We start from the raw sequence: 21,825 nt of genomic DNA, 5'->3' as shown, positions 1-21,825 counted from the left end.
GTGTCGTAACGTTTAAGAACTTGAAGCGATTATGAAAGTTTGAGAACTACTATCTTCTATCTTAGTTCATTCACTGCTGGAAAGTAACCTCCTCTGTTCATAGTAGACTCACAATAACATGAAGGCATTTAAACAGTTACAACCTAGAGCAACAGGTAAAGCATCCATGTCATGTATCAAGCTCCAGCCTGCTATTACTTGGTACTTTGTATATGAGGTAATGTTAACGAGCAATGTGCCCCTGGATTTATAGTAGTTTCATTAGTTATGATCTTTAAATCATATGCCAAGGATCAAAGAAGAGAAAACTCTGGGATACGACACACCCACACACACACACACACACACACACACACACACACTATAGCATCTTTCTTCTTTTTCCCTCTAAACCCACTTCTAACTGGAGACTACAGAGATGTGAGAGCAGCTCCCAGGAGACCCTAGAGAAAGCTGGGTATGCGGGCACATGCTGCCATCCCAGCTCTAGAAGACAGAAGCAGGAGGCCTAATAATACTGAGTTTGAGGTGAGCCTGGTAAACACGATGAATTCCAGGCTATCCAGATCTTCACTGGAGACCCTGTCGAGACACACCAACAGGAGATTCTATAGGAGAGCAAATCAATTTGGGAGTCTGCCTAGATTTTCTCAAAAACATTTCTGATTCAGTACGAGCCCTCTACTCTGCCCCAAATAAAAAGATAACCTTCCCCCAATAAACTTCCTATTTAAAGTGGCTATCTCCATGCACAAAAGGTCTTGCATTATTTAATACATGGTGATAGCATGATAAATGGCTGGCCTCAGAAAAGGCCTGGATTGGGCTGTCAAGATGACTGAGTTGGTTAATAGCACCAGATGTAGAATCCAAAATAAATTCAAGACCACCTACCCCCTTCCCCCTCTGAAGGGACTTTCCAAACTATACAGTTTTAGTGGTCAAGAGGACCAGACTAAGCCTGCAGCTGCCAAAACAAGATTAGCAGTTCCCAGAAAAATTCCCCACCCTACCTCACACTAAATCCCGAGAAAGACCACAAACTGCCCTGACCTTGCTAGAATTCCCGGTGATGTTAATAGCTGTGACTTAATAGCTATGACGTTAATAGATGACCCTAAGTTCAAAATGTACTGCTGCTTTGCTGACCAATCATAATAACCCACCATAAAAAGAGTATAAAAGTCAGGCATGGTGGCACACACCTTTAAACCCAGCACTTGGGAGGCAGAGGCAGGCAGATTTCTGAGTTCAAGGTCAGCCTGGTCTACAGAGTGAGTTCCAGGACAGCCAAGGCTACACAGAGAAACCCTGTCTGAGTATAAAAGAGCTGTGCTTTTTGAATTCAGGGTTGAGGCTGAGCAACCCCACCCGCATCGGAACAATAAACCTCTTGCCATTGCAGCGATCTGTCATCAAATTGTGTTTTTGGGGGGCTGCGCACTCAATACTAAGGCCTTAGGGTCTTACACAGACATTCTTACAAAGGACACAGATTTGATTCCCAGCCCCTCCATGGTAGCTACACAACCATCCATAACTCCAGCTCAGGAGAGAGCTGATGCCTTCCGACCTCTACAGACACCAGGTGAACTGGGATGCATGCAAGCAAAATATTCCCAAAATAAAAGTTAAAAGATGATCAAACACAGGAGCTTGCTGCCCGCTGCCACGCCAGAGCCACGCCCAGGGCTTGATCGCTGGGACCCACAGAGCAGACAAAGAGAACAGCCACCTGCGAATCGTTCTTTGTCCACACACAAGCCCACACAGACACACAATAAATAGATGTAACAAAAACATTTTTCAGCTGGGCGGTGGTGGTACATGCCTTTAATCCCAGCACTTGGGAGGCAGAGACAGGCGGATTTCTGAGTTCGAGGCCAGCCTGGTCTACAAAGTGAGTTCCAGGACAGCCAAGACTATCAGAGAAACCCTGTCTCGAAAAAACAAAAACAAACAAACAAAAAAAAAAAAAAACCAACATTTTTCAAAGAAAGATAAGGTAATAGCCTGAATTATAGACTGAGAAGATGATTTTAGCACATGCCAAGGACTGTTCTTAACTGTTATTTTTTCAAGACGTGATTTCTCTGTGTAGCCCTGCCTGTCCTGGACTTACTCTGTAGACCAGGCTGGTCTCAACCTCAGAGCTCCACCTGCCTCTGCCTCCCAAGTGCTGGGATTAAGGGGTGTGCCACCACTGTGAGTTTGTTCTTAACATTTTATGAAGCTTAATCTTAACAATTCCATGGCAGTGTGATTGTTATTCCCATACTGTCCCCGTATTTGCCAAGTCACCATCACATCACCTATGGAACCTGCCTTCTTACCTCCAATTATGCTGAAAAACATACAACCTACTTCAATAAAAAAACTGACTGTTATGATCAACACTCGCTATTCATAGAGTCTTTTAGGCTAACAGTCACAATCTGTCTTCTCTGAATATGTTAGCACACTTGTTTTCATGAACAAAGCCAGGCACACTGGTGCAAACATGGAATCCTAGTACTTGGAAGGCTGGGACGGAGAAGGTGTGAGAGCTTGAAGTGATGCCGTGCAAACTCCGAACGCCCCCAAGTTCTAAGAACCTCTCAAATAAGCACACGTTAAAAGCCTACCTGTTGGAGCCATCTTTCATGTGGACTTTGGCATAAAGAACATCCACCATAGCAGGATCGTCATTCATGTATTCGATGCCTGCCATCTCGACTTCCAGGGGTCTGCCTCCAGAAATGTCACTGCCAAAGGAAAAAAACCATTAGGATTTTAAGCAAAGGACCTGCAATCTTGTGAAAGATGGTTACTATGCATGGTCAAAAGGTACAAGGACTGGCTCGTGGGGTTTTTCCAGCAACATAGTCTAGCTGTCCTAGTTTCAAGTTAATAACTGTCTGATGCCCACAACTGTAGAATACAGGCGAGTATTTCCAGCACCATACCATGTTCCAGTCAATACTCGTGATGAGCTCTAAGGGATGGCATGATTGGCAACATCATTCCATGTGCTGGCCCTTCCCTCTTCACCATTTCTTCAAGTTGCAGGAGGCACTCACTCACTAGCAATAGACAGTGTGGATACCAATGTGGACATCTCCAGGAACACCCAGCAACATTAATGAAAACCCTCCTCAGACTCATCTGTACAAGCAAGTCCCTTCCTAGGGAACTACCTCAAGGGAGGGGCAGCACAGCCAACCACAGCTGCTGAACCAAGTCACTGTTTAGGGTGTTTGTTTGTTTGTTTGGTGTGTGTGTGTGTGTTTGTGTGTGCGCATGTGTGAGTTACATGTACAAGTGTTACATGGTGAGATCTTGTCTCAAAAAAACAAAAACAAAAAGAGACAGGGTCTTACTGAGTTGCCCGAGCTGGCCCAAATTTCTGAACTAAAACAATCCTCTTGCTTTGGTCTTTCACTGGGTCCAGAAGTGTGTGCTGTTCCTAGCTTTCCTATTGCTTTTAAAATGAACTATGGTGGAGCTGGTGAGATGGTTAGCCAGGATGTGTGCAAGGCGAGTCAGATGAACTGAGCTTGTTCCCTGAAACTCATGTAAGAAAGGTCGATGCACAGGCCTACATCTGCAATCCCAGCATGCCTACCATGAGATGGGAGGGAAACCGGAAAAATTGCCCAGAAGCTCCGCTCACCGGCCAGCTAGTCTGGAGTAGCAGGACAGCAGAAACCACTTCCACCAGGTGGGAGGAGATGACAGACTCCTGAAAGCTATCCTCTGACTTCCACAAGCATGCAGTGGCATAGGAACCCATAGGCACACATACACATATTATAAAAAAAGTTAAATACCAACCCTGCATAGTTAGGTCAGCACTACCACCTTCTTACCAGGTTTTATTTAATGCCTCATGGAAGAGCTGTGTGAACCTTTCCCCACATGCAGAGTTTGTTAGAAGGTGCTGCTTAGCATCAGTACGATTTACATGACTACGTTTTCCTGGACTGAGAGCCCACACTCTCTCCTGTGTTTTGTTGTTTTATGAGACAGGTCACACTGTGTCTGTAGCTCATGCAGTGTTAGGGGTATGTAGCCCAAGACAGCTTGAACTGAAGCGAACTTCTGTCTCCCAAGCACTGACATTGCAGGGTGAGCACTATGCAGACTGTCAACTACTTCTTACCAGGTAACAACTACCATGAATTGGTAGGTGTCTTTGTAGAACTTGTTCAAGTACACTGATTTTATCAAACAGCACCACATTTTAATGCGTAAGCACGGTTACTGTCTATGTTGATTTGCAAGTCCCATTTCTCCCTCTCTTGCTCTTCTCCTTGGTGCTGAGGACTGCCAAGCAAGCCCCCATCTCTGAACAGTACACATCCTCCTTATATACTAATGTAAATCCTTGGAATGGGATGGAGGGCCAAGATAGGAAGCTGGATAAACTCAACAGGCTTATCTATGACCTGCAAACTGCCCAAGAGTTTACCAAGAGAAAGGTAAAAGAACGTGAGTGGAAGCCTCATCAATGCTCTCTGTCTTAGTGGCTCGAAGATGACATCTGAAGCAATAATTAGAAATTACCATCTGCCAAAGCTCACTTCTCTTGCCCACCCCCTTGTCCCTCTTAGATTTACTTGCTGAAGCCCTTGCCTGTGAGGGACTCTGCCTTTTATTTATTTATTTTAATTTTTTACTATCAGCCTCTTCAGGAGACAGATGCTGAAGCTGACAAGGAACTGCTTCATGTTTGTGAAAGCAAATACTCAGGGCCATTGCCCTGTTTTTGTCCTACATCCCACAGGGAACAGTCACAAGGGACACATTTGAGCATCAGAGTTTCCTCAACACTGAATAATTCATTCGAAATCTCTAAAGCTGCATGAGCCTTAACCTTAAGAACGTCCATGAAGATCTGGGTTCTGGTTAGAGAGCACCCTTTAGTTCCAACAACTACCTCCAGATTCAACTACCCACTTCCTTCAAATACCCAGGAGCTGTGGCTTTATCAAATCCCATATAAGTCATGTTTACTTTAATATTCCAACTTGAAATGCCATCACATTAGGCTATGGCACAGTCTACACCGGTCCTCTTAGTTTTAGTGTCTTCCTTTGCCCATTTTATTTTGAGGTCTTTACAGCAGAACAGGTTCGGGTTAGAAATGCCATTACACAGCAGCGTCCTTCCTACGCATCCATGGCAAAGGCTATGGGCAAAGGTGGCTGAAAATAAAAGACAATTTATTCACCGGAGTTTAATACATTGTTTTTCTAAGTGAAGTCTCTTACTTGGGGAAACTGGTCCTGCCCTAAGCACTGCAGACACCTGACCCTCATCTGACATGGGAGATGTTAGTTTGCCCTGTAAATGTTTTAAACAAGTGCACACAGCACACAGGGGAAGAGAAGAGCCCTGGGACGCTTGAGTGTTTTACTTGCTGGTCTCCAATCCTCCCAGCCTTTTGAAAACAGCATCTTTAAACATCTTTCTGCATGCACTGCAGATTTCTGGCAGGGCAACTTTGTCCTATTTCAAAAGCTTTGCTGAATTTGAAAAACCACAATTACCGTTTTCATCTTGTCATGTCAGAGGCTTAGCACTATTAGGACTGCTCTTTATTCCCGGCACACTCTCTGACACGCTTCCAGGCTCCAATTTGGCAGTGAGTCACGAAAGTCACTAAGTACACAAAAGGGAAGAACTCGCTAGGTCTGCCCACAGCTTAGGATTAAAACCCAGTGATTAAAACCTGTGGCCTGACTTTCTTAAGGCAAGAAGAACAAATACTTCACTACATAAATATTTTATCTAACTCTACATTTTTTTACCTTAGGATTATCCCAGCAGCAGCCAGGAAAGTGTAGCTACTTTAAGTTCAGTTGAGCAAAAAGAGAATTGGGAATATATTGAAGTGTGAGACCTTTAAATATTTTTTAATCTTATACAAAGAAAACTGCAACTATCTAATGATGGACACTAAATTATTTTGAGCTTTAAGTAAGATTTAAAAAATAAAATGAATGTAGTGGTGCACACCTTTAATCCCCCAGCATTGGGGAGACAAAGGTAGGCAGATCTCTGTGAGTTTGAGGCCAGCCTGATTCTACACAGTGAGTTCCAGGATAGCCAGGGCTATAGAGAGACCCTGTTTCAAAAAAATAAAAGAAAATAACCATGTCTGCCATAGAGCGAAGAATAAGAACCTAAAGAACAGGCTCACTTTAAAACTCAACCAGTATTTGATTATGTGCAAAAAAAAAAAAAAAAAAAAAAAAAAATCTGTCTCTGTGGAGACTGGTAGTACAGGCCGGATAGCTTAATGCTCAGGGGCTAAGGCAGGGGTCACAAGGAACAGATAAGGTTGAGCTATACAAGAAGACCCAGTGTCAGAAAACCAGTAAACAAGTAGTTCTCTTGTCTTCAAGTGACAATGGAAAATGGATAACTGACAAGGAGGAGTGACGACACACAACTTTAACCTCAGCACTCAGGAAGCAAAGCTAGAAGCAGAGGCAGGAGGATCTATGTGAGGACATAGCCAGCCTGGTCTACACGGCCTAAACCTACCAGGACAGCCAGGTTTATATAGAAGAAGGGAGAGGGGAAGGGGGGAGGGAAGAGGGAGGAAGAGAGGGAGAAGAAGGAAGAGGAGGGAGAGGAGGAGGAGGAAGAAAGGGAAGAAGAGGAGGAAGAAGAGGAGGAGGAGGAAGAGGAAGAGGAGGAGGAGAAGAGAAAGAAGGGTAATTAACCCCTAAACAAATCAATGAACTACAGAGTCTTATATGTAACCCAGAGAAAGACTTTAGATCCTTTCTCTTTGTTTTACCCATTGAGCCAGGTGACCCATTCCTACAAGGCCATGTTAGAATATGGTACCTGTATATAATCATGTGGTTTACAAAAAAAGGACTTTGTGAGTCCATGTGGGAATAAGCACATATATGTGCTGGTGCTTGTGTGGAGACTAACCTCAGGGATTTGACCTTGTTTTCCACCTCAGCTGAGGACCTCTCATTGTTCATCATTGTATACTCTAGCTAGCTGTCTCCATGAGCTTTCTTTCTCAGGCTCCCATCTCACCACAGGGATGCTGGGACTGCAGGTGTGTGCTGCTGCATCTGGCTTTACATGGGTTCTGGAGGTACAAACTCAGGTATCATGGAGCACTCTCTCCACTGAGCCACTGCAGGATGCAGAGGAAGCCCTGAGCAAATCAAGTCCTGAGTAGATGTGTGTGATGGACGTGTCAAGTGGATGTGTATGACTGACATGACAAGTGGATGTATGTGGCTGACGTGTCAAGGAGCCCATGTTTCAATTCATGGCAGGAGAAACCCTTCCCTGGGTGAGGCTCTGAGAGATGCTAAGCCTGCCTCTGCTCTGAATGCTGATGGTGTGTACAGAAAATGTATAGGTATAGCCCCCTCCCCACAGATGTTCGTGGCCTGAAGACTGATCCCCTATAAAGACTTGCTGCTACCAAGACTGGCAAACCTGCTTCCTTGTTTAATTGTATATCACAGGCCTGCCTTCTTGTTTGTCTGTCTGTAATAACCCATCTTCAGCTGTATGCAACAGCCCCCCAACTCAGCACATAGAACAAACACACTGAGCTTCCAGGGACTACAGTCTCCCCATCAGAGATCCCAGCCCGCCCAATGCCAGCTTCTTTGTACATATGTCTGTCCTTTCTTTATTGTCTGTCTTCATTCCTGCATCACTCCTGATGAGGGGTCCCAGACTCAGGCTGTGCAAGGGCTCAGGAACCTGCCTCCCTGCCTAATAATAGAAATCTCCAAAATCTATTTGGGAGAGTTAGTTTTCAAATTTCTCTTCATCGGTCTTAAGTAAAAAAGCGAGAAAGGATACTTTTGAGTACTGACTTCTAGATGACCAAAACAGAAGAAACATCAGCTGTGCCAACAGGGTCACAGCCATTTCTTCCCAATAAATATCCAAGGACACTGTCAAGCCAATGCCATCAGGACATCCAAAGCCAAAGTCCTCCATTCTTATGTGTATCCCAGGCCCTGTGTCAAGTGGCATTATTGTAGGCTGCTAGTCACAGCAAGGCAGTCAGACAAGCTCTCTGGAGTCTGGATGGACAGAATGCCCCACCTCAGTTTAGACCTGATGGTGCCACCCCACCACCTCACCAAATCTCACCAAATCTCATGCAAAGGAAAGGAGAAAAACCATCTGCGAAAAATGAAGTAGACGCCAGAAAGAGGGAGAGAGGAAGAAAGGGAGGGAGGAAGAGAGAGAGAGAGAGAGGAAGTTCTGTGAAATGATACTTCCGTGTCAGATATATGTGTAAATTAAATTTTTACAGTTAAAAAAAAAATAAGTAACAAGTCAGCCTGCCCCAGGAAACTTCCTGAGTTGATTTTTTTCTTTTCTGTTTTTTGAGATACGAAACTGCCCAGAACTCTATAAGTAGACCAGGCTAGCCTCAAACCCACAGCCTCTGCCTCCAGAGGCCTGGGATGACAGGTGTGTACCACCATGTCTGGCTTGAGATTCTTATTAACTAAAATAAAAATATCTACATTTACTCTACTGCTCCATCTCCAAGTTGTGGGCTCACGGGCACATACCACCATACCACGTTAGTGAGCCTCAAATTTAAGATATTTCTGCCTTAGCCTCCTGGGACTACATGTGTCATCATCACAGCTGCCTTTCTCCGCCTCCTCCTCCTCCTCTTCCTCTTCTTCTTCCTTATCCTTCTCCTTTTCTTCCTCCTCTTCCCTCTCCTTATCCTCTTCTCCATTCTCCTCTTCCCCTCCTCCTCTTCTCCCTCTGCCTCTTCTTCCCCCTCTTCTTCTTCTCCCACTTCTTTCCCCCCTCCTCTTCTCCCCACTTCTTCCCTCTCCTCCCCTTTCCCCTCCTCCTCCTCTTTCCCCTCCTCCTCCTCTTCATATTTTAATTTTAGGCAGGTACAGTGGCGCACACCTATAATCCTAACACTAAACTAAGCCTGGAGGATTGAGCCTCAGAATCTGAGACTAGCCTAGGCAACAGAAAATCCCAGCTACTCAAGAGGCTGAGGCAGCACAGTGAGCCCACGCTATTCATAAGTAACTAGAAATGGCGGGGTGGGGGAGAACAGGAGGGAAGGTCTGTCAGTGTCTCTTCACTAAGGAGTGCTGCAGTACAGTCTGCACTACTGTGGTAGGCCCTCCCGGAGGACTAGGCCCTACTCTCTTCCATGTCTTGGGCTTGGTAATAGGGACTGGTTTAATTATATAGATGCATTCACTCAAGTCAGAGTTCTTAAAGGCCAACAGCTTGTTCCTGCTGCAATCACAGCAGCAGGGACAACTGAAGGTGCAAAAAATGCCACATTAGAATTAGAAGTAAAGAAAAGAAGCCACTAGGTGAGTAATGTGAGAGACCTCTAAAAGCTAGGCTTTAAAGGCAAGAAAAGAGATACTTTTCCTGAGAACTAAAAAGGATCCCAGCTCTGCCAATACTGTGATTTCAGTCCAATGAAACCACACAAATCTTCTGACATAGACTGGAGAGACAGCTCAGCAGATAAAGACACTGGGCAGCCAAGTGTGAGCCTGGAGTTGATCCCTGGAAGTACACAGAGGCAGGAAAGAACTGAGCCCTGCAGGCTGCCTCTGACCTTCACAGGTGTGTCACTGCGTGGGTATATGCGTTTGTACTTTTTATAAACAAGTAAGCAAACAATAAAATTCCCATGTCACCCAGCTCGCTTATCTACAGACAAGCCTGTGATCCTGAGAAGATCCCAGCCTGGGCTGACTTCCCTCCCACTCCTGACCCACAGATGGTAAACCAGATGTTCTTTTAAGTGTGTTGTTTTAAGCCAATGGAGTTGTAGCAATATGCTACTCTGGATCAAACAACCGGCTATACTGTTTAAGAACAATATTTGCCTATCAATTAGTACAACTCTAAACTGAGAATGTGTGCTTTACGTCAATTTTTAACCTTGCAGGTGACAGTCCAATGTTAAGCACTACAAATGTACAAATCAGGGCTGGAGAGGTGGCTCGGCAGTTAAGAACACTTGTTCTTGCAGAGGACCAAGCTGTTTCCCAACACCTACATGGTGGCTTACAACTCTCTGTCACGCCAATCCCAGGAGATCTGATACCTTTCCGACCTTTGTAGGCACTAAGGCACACAAAAGGTACACATACATACAAGCGAGACCCTCACCTGATTCCCAACCACATGTGTGATTCGGAAAGCCCCCCCGCCTGGGCTGACCTCCCTCCTCATTGCTACCTACTACTTACTTAATGAATTCCTCTTTACAGCGCTGCAGGATCTCACACGTCTGCTGGATCTCCTGCTCACTTAGAAGTACCAACATCCCAATAGTTAGGTGAAGCTTTTTGGGGTTCTGAAAAATGGTGCTATCAACTCCACGATCCTGTTGTCGGGGAAGAGAAACAAGAAACTCAGCTCAAATAGAAGCAAATGGCAAGAGTAACTATGGCAAAGCTGGCAAGTTGGCACATGCCTCTGACCCCAGCATTCCAGAGACCTGGAAGCAGGTGGAGCTCTGTGGGTTCCAAGGCAGCCTGGTTTACACAGCAAGTTCCAGGCCAGCCAAGGCTACAGAGTGATACTGTCTCAAAAACACAAAACAAAACACATAAGTAAGTGTCATGACTGTAACTGAGAACAAGAAGATAAACCCATGTAGCAGGCAATGTCTACACATGGGAAGGGCACAGACAAGGCACAGCTGTGCATAAAAATTAGTTCAAAATGGATCAGTGATGGGCTGGTGAGACGGCTCAGTGGGTAAGAGCACCCGACTGCTCTTCCGAAGGTCTGGAGTTCAAATCCCAGCAACCACATGGTGGCTCACAACCATCTGTAACAAGATCTGATGCCCTCTTCTGGAGTGTCTGAAGACAGCTACAGTGTACTTACATATAATAAATAAATAAATCTTTTTAAAAAAATGGATCAGTGACTTACACATAAAGCCACAAATCTTTCAGAAAATAAGTAAAATTAATATCCTATGACCCTGCATTTGGTAATGAGTTCTTAGATATACAGTATAAGCAAAAACCAACAAAGAGGCATTGGGAAACTAGACTTAATCGAAATTTACAAACTGAATACATTAGTGGTAAGACCAACCAAGCACAAGTGGCGTACCTGTGATTCTTGCTCTAAGGAGGCAAGAAGATCATGAGCTCAAGTCAAGAGGATCATGCCTAGGCCACACAGTGAGGCAAAGGGAACCAAAGAAACAAGGAAGGGGGTAAGGAAGTGGGGGGGGGGAGAGGGGAGGGAAGAGGGGTGCGGAGGGGAGAAAGGAGAAGCAGAAGGAAGAAGAGGGGAGAGAAGAGAGCCAGAGGAAGGAGGAGAAGAAAGGACAGGGAGAGAGGGAGGGAGGAAAGCAAAGGGGAGAAAGGAGAAGAGAAAGGAAGAACCCAGAGAACGCAGGAAAGACGAGTGCTTGCAGAGCAGAAGTGTTTGTGTCATTTGTTAAAGTATCCAAAATATATAATCACTCCTGCAACTCAAAAATGAAAACACAACCTAATCTTCAAAATAGAGAGGTTTTAGATGATGTCGTCCCAAAGAAGAAACACAGACAGCTGTAACGACAGTGCACAAGGATCTTCAGCACCATTAGTAATTCAGGGAAATACAGAGCAAGCCACAATGAGGTACTAACTCTCAAAATAATGCAAGAGGGGGAAAATGACCGACAAGGTTGCCAGAAATCGCAGCCTCAGACAATGCCAGGAAAGGAAAGTAATCCAGTCCAGCCACTGGGAAAGCTTAGGGACACTGATGAAAAGCCAGACAGAACTACCTCGCAACCAACAACTGCACTCCAGGTACATGCCCAGGGAACTGAAAACAGACCCACTCAGAAGCATACACACACATGCGTGTGTGTGTGTCTGTGTGTGTGTGTGTGTGTGTGCGCGCGCGCGCACGTGCGCATCCCTCAAAGTACTATTTATGTAGCCAAGAAATGAGACTACTCAAATGTGTATCTACAAATGGTAAAGACGGCTGGGGAAACAACAGCATACGCTGGAGCCAGGTGCCAAAAACATGAGTTGAACCAAAGAAACATGGACAGAGGGAATGTATTATTGTTTATTATCATTTATACAAGGCGTCCAGAGTTTAGAGATCAGAACACAAATTGGTGGCTGCTAGGGATAGAGGAGGCAGGGAGCAACTATGAATGGGCAGAAAGGATAGAATGTTACAAATAAAATGTTACAAAGTGACACATAGCTGGTACTTGTGCACTGTCGAAGTATTTAAAACTACTGAACCACTCATGTTAAAATGGTTAATTTGATGAGCTTAAGAGAGGGACTTAAGAGGAGACTTTTGCTCTAAAGCACCAACTCTTCACCTGGCCCTGGCTAAGTGAGTGGCTAAGGCAGGCAAATGCCCACAGCTCTGCCTTCATGTTGCACCTTTCCTTTGAAAACTTGGGGTCAGATTCCTGCTCAACTCTGCATGTGAATCACTTAAGGAATGTCCACCTAAAGCCCGGCATCCTCCTCCACCCTGGATGAAGACACCAAGATAAGATAACTAAAGTTTTCCAGCATCACCAGGACAATTTCGGGTCCCTGGAACCACAGTTCAGAACAGTGTCACATACAGACAGATCATCCCAAAACCAAGTTCTTCACCCATGCACCAAGCAGGGACAAAATGGCCTGTATAAGCAATAAGACTGCCCAGAGTCCAGAGTCTGACAGACCCACACATGGTTTGACCACGACTGTTTAGCTATGCATGCCTCGTGCCCATACTCAACTTCTTCCCCTGTGATATGTGAACCTAAGGCTCCTGTTGGCACCTGCCGAGGTGGACCAAGGAAGCTTGCTGCCTGTTCCCATGCAGTTACAGTGATAAACCCTTTCTGTGGCCTTTCATCATTCCATTTTCTGGAGTGGCCAGACATGATGTAGTGGGACTCCCAGACGCCAGGCTTCTATGGCTGAAATCTTCACTATTATGTGAATTTTAAGTATTATTTAGGGACGTGGGGGCAACATTTGGTGGCAGAGCCTAAGTGGGTGGTTGTGATTTTAATCATCTTTCTCTAAAGAAATAAAGAAACGGCAGCCCAATAAAACAAGAGTTCTCAGGAAAGAGAGAATGCAGTATTTTAAAGCTTTCTTTGTCTGTATATGTATGTCTGTGTATGTCTGAATCACTGTGCACTCATGTAGGCAGCTACCTGCACAGAGCAGAGAGTGTCAGGCTCCATGGAATTGGAGTTCAGAGGGCATTGGACCCCTCAACCTGAGTTACTGGTAACTGTGAGCTGTCTGATGTGAGTAAAGGGATGTGGTCCTCTGCAAGGTGCGTGCTCTTAGCCACAGGGCCATCTCTCCAGCCCTGAGTTCACAATACTTTCAATGCTGGTTTAATGAAATCTTTCTGCACTGGGTGTGCAAGTGTATGTCTGTAATTCCTGAACTAGGGGGATGAAGACAGAAAGATGAGGAGGAGTTCAAGGCCGGCCCGCCCAGGCTAAATTATATCCTGTTTCCAAAAATGAAGACTATCTCTTTTGATAATTTCATGGCAACTGAGTCCCTCCTGACCTCCCCTGAGAAAACTTTCCCAAAGGACCAAAACAGCACACTCTTTATAAAATGTGGAGGACTTAAGTTGGGTGTGGTGAAGTACATCTGTAACTGCAGCAACTGGAAAGCTTAGGCAGGAGGATTTTGAGTTTGGGAGCAATCTGAGTTATATAGTAATCTCTAGATCAACATGGGCTATAGAGAGAGACCCTGCCTCAAATAAAACAAAACATACGGGACTCTTTCTATCTTAAGCATACTGCAGTATTTCAGATAACAATACTTGGCATTAAACTAAGTTCCGAGGGCTGAACCTGCGGCTCGGTGGTAGGTCCCTTCCCTGGCACCGGCACTGCTTACGTTCCCATCCCTTCATCTCTGGGAACCACATGTGAGATTCAGTGGTATTTAGCATAACTATACTGTGTAATCAATGGCTCACCTCATTTTCACAACTTTTTCATTTCCTCACAGCACTCCATACACACTGAGTGATCATTTCCTGTCCTTGAGGGTAAGCTCTGGTGTGAAATCTGACGCTGGATTTGCCTACTCTGCATATAGCGCATAAAAGAAATCATGCAACAGACAGCCTCTGTGGCTTCACTTTGGAGAGTATCTTCCAGGCTGACCATGTCTAGTGTACCATACACACACCTTATACCCTTAACTATGGGTAACCAGCATATTCCATTAACCTCACACTGCAAATGGAAAACAAGAAAAGATGTTGAGACTCTCCTCTAAATAGGAGAGTAGCAGGAGAAATTCTAGTTCTGTAATTTTAAGTTCCATAATCAGATCCCTTGTCTAATAAGGCACCCCAAAGAAATACATTTACCACACACAGCTTGCACCCTGTTCGTGGTTTGCCTCATTTCTGCCTTGGCAACAGTTGTTAATGGATTACCCACTTTCTAGGTGCTAATGGAGCTTGAGCTATTTCTGGATCTGATGAAGGAGTCTTATTATTCTACCCATCAACCCAAATTGCCTCATTTAATTAAAGAGGTGACATTAAGGAGCAAACGGCTCTAAAGCAGGGCACGGCAGCATGGCCTGCACGCTAGCATGCTCTTGAGATGCTGAGGCAGGAGGGTCATGAGTGTAGGATCAGCCTGGGCTACACAGTAAAACTGTCTCAGGGCAGTCTAAATGCAAGGCATGCCATCCCGACTGCCCTAGCCCAGGGCAACACCTGCTATGTTAGGAAAGGCATGGGATGCTCCCTAAGTGACTCCACTATGCACAACTCCACCACAAACAACTGGGGACCCGTCCCATGCAACAAGTCAGGCAGTTCCAACAAACATGTGCAACCCCAACAGCAAGGGAGGTGGGTACAGAAGGATTTGATGAGATTTGCTGACGTCTAGCCAAGCAGAGATTCAAGCCCCAGGTTCAGGAAGAGACCTCTCTCACAGCAGCAGGCAGAGAAGGATGCAAAGGGACACCTGATGCCCTCTTTGGACATCATGTGCTCACGCACATCCATACCCAGACAGAGAAACACAAACAGATAAGAATGAATCTTCAAAAACTTAGAGAAAAATATCATTAAATAGATAAAAGATATAAACAGACACCACACACACACACACACACACAAATATTCGATGATGTGCAATTTCACTCCCTGGGACAAGAGAAGCCGTGTGAAGAGGTTAAGTCCCACCTCTGACCACCTCGGTATCCCTACATTCAGGGCCTACATCCTACCACTTTCACTGACATGACCAAAGGACAAGCAGAAGAGGACGTTGGAGCAGAAAGGTCAAGGTGACAAGGATCTGCATGGTTGTCTGCTGAGCCTGAACACCCCTGCACAGACATGAGAAGATACCCAGAGCGACAGAGAGAGGAGCAGATGCTAGCAAGATAGGAACAGACCACCAGACAATGGAGATGCCAAAGTGGACCAGGCCCAGAGAGATAAAGGTGCCAGAAAACTGTGTGTGTGCGTCTCTGTGTGTGTGCATCTCTGTGTGTGTGTGAGAGAGAATGTGTACATCGGACTATTTTTATCAAGTTCTACAAAAATACATGTGTTGCGCGCGCTCAACAGGCCAGGAAGAACGATGCTGCTACAGGATCCTTCTGCACACATTTATTCAGTCCTGTTTCTTCTTTCTCCATATATCTCCCTTGTTTATATCTTCCTTGTTTATATCTCCCCTGTTTATATATCTCCCTTGTTTTTATATCTCCCTTGTTTTTATATCTCCCTTGTTTTTATATCTCCCTTGTTTTTATATCTCCCCTGTTTTTATATCTCCCTTGTTTTTATATCTCCCTTGTTTTTATATCTCCCCTGTTTTTATATCTCCCCCGAACCCTGGGCCTCTCACTCTTTTATACTCTCAGTTCCCATCCACACACAGCAGGCCACGCCACCTCACCAGGCACGCAGCTTCAGCTAATCAGGGCAGCAGGGGCATATCTCCATCAAAATGGATTCACCTGTATCCTGGTACACCTGCGCAGCACTCAAGATGTTTGTGTCTTATATGAGGAAGTCAGGTGCAAGTCATATGACTTAGCTACAGTCCCTGGCGCCTTTAGGACTGCCGCCACACCTGCTCCTAACATACATGATTTTATTTTACTTTTTAAAAGCTAAGTTGCTCACATACACCACGTTTAGTTCTATTCGGGGAGAAGGAGCGTGTGTCAGTAGCAGAATGCCTCCCAGCTGGACTGATACTGAGAAACATCTCTTTCTGTTATCTGCCAGGCTTCCTCTCAGCTCCCAGGAGGATTCCCTGTCCCTGACACACGAAGGCACCTTAGCATACACCTGTGGGAAGGGAGATTAAAATTCGTTTTATGTCTTCCCATCTATCTCCACTCCTTAGGTTTAGGACCAGAGACCCGATGGGACCTGATCACTCAAAACTGATTTTACCAGTATGTTGGTGTAAAGCCCAACCAACTCCAATTCCAGAACAAAGTCTACTTGAGCAAACTTCCTATAGCAACCCCTCCTTGGTAACTGTCAGTCAGGCTACAACAGCAAGGTCAAGGTACTTCTAGATAACCTAAGACATCATGCAGAGAACAGATAAACTAGCCGTCCTGTTTGTCAGGTGTTTGGTTTCTACAGATTACGCCAAAAATGCAGTTTTTAAAATATTAACTTGCTGACCTGCCATATGGAAATTACCCAAGCTGCTGTAACCACAAAACACCCCTCATCCCTAGACTTGAGGCTCTCACTTCTGACATGATGTGATGGTGACATGAGTCCTTGCTTTCGAGCTTGTAATAAAGACCCTTGTGTGTTTACATCACAACTGGCTCCTGCGTGGTCCTTGGGGTCCCTGTGACCTGAGCATACCATCAGGTCTGGACTAAGCAGTGGCATTGATGAGGAGGAGGCGTCCCTCAAAGGAGAGTCTTCCTTTCCTGGACATTTGAACTTCAGATTAGGAGTTCTGTTGTTACCAACCTTCTCTGAAAGTCTCGATCAGCCCATGGGACGCTGTCAGGCAGCATCTTTAAAGTGAACTGTCGACCCTCAGTCTAACTTCCCGATTTAGAGCATCAGGTAATAAAACAAAATCACAGAGTTCACCGAGTGGCTTTCTGATTTTCGTACTCCACGCTGTATAAACCACTCCATGGTATGGTTATGAAAGATTTCTCTTCAAAGCTCTGCTTTTGTTTTGTTTTACCTTTTATTGATTCTTTGTGAATTTCCCATCAGGAACCCCAGTCCTACTCATCTCCCCATCCCTTTATACCCACCCTGCACCCTTGTAACCTCCCTCACAAAATACATTTAAAAAAAAATACATCTCCTCGTGGAATCCATAGTGTGTCACAGTGTTTCCCATAGTACACCCTTTTGTTCACACATTTTTATGTGTAAATGTTCACTGCCAATGAGCTCTGGTTCAAGGCCTTGGCTCTTGCTATACTATCAATATTGGATCCTCACTGGGATTCCTCTCAGATATCCTGTTGTTGGCCTGTGTCATGGAGATCCTGCAGCTTTGGATCTGCAGGACTGGCCCCTCTCTTGCTCAGCAGTAGATGTTGGAGTGGACCAACTCAAAACCCTGGATCTGGGCCTGAGTGGTATCTGAGTTGGTCACCCACACCACCAGGGCAAGCTCTCCAGCACTGCCTGGATAGCGCACCCAATGCAGCAGCTGTCAAGGGACAGGGCCAGCTCTCCATTCTCATGTTCTTGGGGTGACTCACTTTCGCCACCACAGCCAGCTCTATGCTAGGTGAGGAGCAGGTCCCACTCTCCTGAGTGCTGCCGTCTGTGAGGGGAAGGGCCCACACTCCTGAGTGCTGCAGCCTGTGAGGGGCAGGGTCTGGTCTCCTGAGAGCTGCAGCTGCAGCCTGTGAGAGGTGGGACCTGCTCTCCTGTTCTCTGGGCTAACTCTCCACGTACTGCACATGGTGAGGTGTGAGGGGAGCTGGGATGGGGAAGGTGTATATTGTAGATATGAGACAGAGAGAGAGAGAGAGAGAGAGAGAGAGAGAGAGAGAGAGAGAGAGAGGCAGAGAGAGAGAGAGACAGAGAGAGAACAGCCAGAGGCATCTGGAAGAGTCCAGAGCAGAGACAGTAGTAGACTGGACCTGGCCAGGGCTGTCTGCATTACAGGGGAGAACAGCAGGAGACACAGAATAGAGAAATAGAGAGAACATGGTTAGAGAAGCAGGCGCAGAACAGAAGACAGCCAACATATGGAGGACAGCAGGATAACAGAAAGAACAGCTGAGGGGAGGGAAGACATGAGCTAGAGAGATTTTTGGGTGGGGAAAGAGGTGAGAAGAGCTAGCTTGGACTTTGAAATATGTAACAGGTACTTGTGCTGGGGGCAGGGGATGCCTGAAGTCCAGCATATACTTTGATATGCTAATAGGCAACACACGGTGGTACATTTATCCCTTCCGCCAGAGGTAAGGGAAATGACTCTTTCTGGTAGATGAGAACCAGTTTCACAAGTTCCTGAAAATGCTGGCTTTTATCTCACAGCCAGAAATCCTCCTATCAGCCAAGTTTAGCTCACTGGACTGTCTTTTGGAATTTTTGGGAACTGGAGTTTCCTTTGTACCTAACACATACATGAAGATGTTTGAAAGTTGTTGTGCATGGTTAATAACTGTCTGCCCATGTCTTGAGTCAAAAACCCTGACTGCAGGATGGAGAGATGGCTAAGCAGTTAAAAAGCACTGGCTGCTCTTCCAGAGGTCATGAGTTCAATTCTCAGAAACCACATGGTGGCTCACAATCATCTGTAATGGGATCCAATGCCCTCTTCTGGTGTGTCTGAAGAAAGCTACAGTGTACTCATATACATACAATAAATAAAAACAAAACCTGACTGCATATGAAAAATCAGAAGCAGTCTGAGAAAAAAAGAAAAAGGAGGAGGAGGAGAAGGAGGAGAAAGAGGATGAAGAAGAGGAAGAGGAGGAGGAAGAAGAAAGGGGGCAAGAATTGAAGTAACAGGGCTGCCTTCTGGAGAAAGGGAACCTGAGGTTCGCCAGCAGCAGAAGCCTTCCAGCCCTCTCCACTCTCCCTCCTGTCCTCCCCAGCAGGAGAAACCCCCACTGCAGTAGCAGAGAGCATCCAGAGCAGGAGCATCATTGCTGGGCTTAAAACAAATGTGAGAGTTAAACCGAGTAAGTCCTGTCTATGGGTCAAGACAGCCAAGCTAAGGAGGGCGACACTCTGAGAAAAACAGCTGGTCACAGCTAGTCTTGTGTGGTCTCTGTGCCTCTGGGCCCACCCCCAGGGAACACACACAAGTCACCAGTGTCCTTTTCCCCTCCCCAGGAAATGGCTCAGCTTCACGAGTAGTTTCACCTTCTTATATATTCCTGCATCCAGTTGTAACAGACTGAACTGTGAGTAACGGCAGCTTCTAAGACAGACAGCACTCCAGGACTAAAGACAGGAGGAATCAAGTCAGGAAGGCCATTGTACTGGGTTTTTTTTTTTTTTTTTTTTTTTTTGCCTATTAGCCTGCTAAAAATAAACCCTGCCTGATGATCACTGCATTGGAGCCCTGGAGTGACTTCTCCTTCAAGAGCTCAAGAACCAAGAGTGGGATGGGAGGGAGGGAATCAGAGAAAGGCACAGTCTCCTGCAGTAGAGGCAGGGTGTTAGCATTCTGTCTAATCTCTGCTCCACAGTTACCTGGCAACAGCCAGGTGTGCCTGACTCACTATAAAAGGGGCTGCTCACCCCCTCCTTGCTCTCTTGTTCTTCCCTTCCTGTTCCCACCCGCTCCCCATCCCCCCCCACACACACTCCATGGCCTCTACTTCTCTACTCTCTCTGCCTTTCTCCGCCTCTACTACCCTCCCCATACCCCAAATAAACTCTATTCTGTACTATACCATGCTGTGGCTGGTCCCTCAGGGGTAAGGGATGCCTCAGCATGGGCCCACTGAGACACCCCTTTCCCCCATAAAACATATCCCCCTTCTTTCTCTTTTTATAAACACAGCACATGGTCCTCAGGCAATCACAGGCCACCCACGGTCTTGGAGTGCAGAGGTGAAGCCACCTCCTTGCTGTCCCTCTCCCCAGTGGGAAGCACAGCCCTGGGAAAGCTTCTGTTTGTCCACACACCTGGCATTCCATTTCTTCTTCTTCTTTGTGAAGAGATCGGAGGGAACACTTGGACAGCAGCTCTGAGTGGGGGAGGGTACCCATGGTTGTTTTTCATTGCTAGTATCTCTCAGTGGTGTTCATGGATAATCCCCAGGCCCCATGGGCACTGTCAGACTAGTTTCCATGGAGACAGGGTGCTGAGTCCCATGAGACTAGGCCTGCCACCATGGAGACCGTTCAGCCATCATGGGCCTGTGCCCTAGGCTGGCAGCAGCACCTGATTTCCTACATTGCCTCCCAGCTCTGGTCTACAGTCTGTCTCACAGAACCTCAGATCATTAAAGATAAATACAGTTCTAGAAAATAAGAAAACTAAGTGCTAATTAGGACTGTACTGAATCCTACTTCTCATCTACCACGTGACAAGTCAAAAGCCCGCCAGTCCATGTGTGGTATAGACTGAGCTCTTCCACATATTGCCAGCAGAAATGCAAAATATCCTGCAATCCCACACTCGTGGGCCAAAGTCAGGGGCATGAGGCATTCAATGTCAGCCTGGGCTGCCCTGTCTCCAAGGTTAAGGACTGAATTGTGTCCTCCTCCTCCCCCCATCCTACGTCAAAGCGCTCACTCCCAGGGGACAAGGGGCCTTGAAGCAGATCAAGTGACCTCATATCATCAACTGAAGCTCTAATCCAATGCAGCTGGTATCTACACGAAAGAAGGAAAAATACCAATAAAACACAGCAGGAATTCCTGTGCCCGTGAGGACACAGAGAGAAGTCATCTGTCATCCAACAAGAAGTCTCGATAGGCTCCACCCTGCTAGCACCCGAATCTTCCTTCATCTTCCAGACTCTAGAACTGGAAGAAAACAAAGTTCTCAGTCTACTGTAATCTGTGACCCTGTGACCCTGAACTAAACAGAGTAATGAGCCCAATGACCCAATTTCTAGATGTGGACACTGAAGATGTATTTCTAATGATATAAAATACTGTCTATGAGTTTAGGCAATGCAGCACTACTGCAAAATACCTAAGTGTCCAGTTGAAAACTACATATGTACGTGTATAAGCGACAAGGGGTGAGTTTCCAGAATGTGTTATTAAGTAAGTAAAAAGTGAAACAACAAAGACTTCATATGCTTTGCTACCATTTGTGCAAGGCTGAAAAGAACAGACAATCATCTACAGAAAGGTGCTAGGGATTTAACTAAGTTAGTAAAGTCCTACCTGGCACACACAAAACCCTGGGTCTGAACCCTAACACCACATGAATCAGGAACAAGTGGGTGGTTCATGTCCATAATCCTAGTGCTCACAGGTAGAGGCAAGAGGATCGGGGTTCAAGGCCATCCTCGACTCCTTAGTTAAGTTCAAGGCCAGTCTCAAACAACAACAACATACGCTATGCAGATCGGGCTGAAGTCACGAAGACCGACCTTTTCCTGCCTCCCAAGTGCTTGAGTACAGGTATGTACCACCACACTGTTATGACCCTTTATATAGTCTTGATTTTTGGAAGTATGTTGATGGCATACATTTAAAACATAAATTAACAAGGATTTAAAAGGATGGGGAAAACTAAGGCCAGAGATGAACCACAGGGATAGATTGCACCACTGAGCTGTAGCCCTGGCCGTCTACACAGTGGGATCCAGGCCAGCCAGGGCTCATGGGGAGACCTGTCTCAAAACAAATCATGTG

The 21,825-nt window shown here is 45.8% G+C and overlaps 1 protein-coding gene across 8 annotated transcripts in view; it reads right to left on the bottom strand.

The window, feature by feature from the left end:
* The window catches only part of Ascc1 (activating signal cointegrator 1 complex subunit 1), a 97,399-nt gene that overhangs the window by 47,495 nt on the left and 28,079 nt on the right, over positions 1–21,825 (bottom strand). For 7 of the 8 annotated variants that reach the window (XM_006514039.3, NM_026937.3, XM_006514041.4 and 4 more), the window contains 2 exons: positions 10,239–10,375; positions 2,625–2,744 (listed from right to left, as the gene is read on the bottom strand). In XM_006514039.3, the coding sequence (XP_006514102.1) occupies positions 2,625–2,744; positions 10,239–10,375 (257 nt within the window). Of the gene's footprint in view, positions 1–2,624; positions 2,745–10,238; positions 10,376–20,157; positions 20,983–21,825 lie in introns of those variants that run through there. The other variant, XM_017314075.2, reaches the window with a different exon arrangement.

Source organism: Mus musculus, chromosome 10 (assembly GCF_000001635.26).
Source record: "Mus musculus strain C57BL/6J chromosome 10, GRCm38.p6 C57BL/6J".
Taxonomy (NCBI): domain Eukaryota; kingdom Metazoa; phylum Chordata; class Mammalia; order Rodentia; family Muridae; genus Mus; species Mus musculus.
The sequence above is the reverse complement of the archived record's forward strand: the minus strand, read 5'-3'. Positions and strand labels throughout refer to the sequence as shown.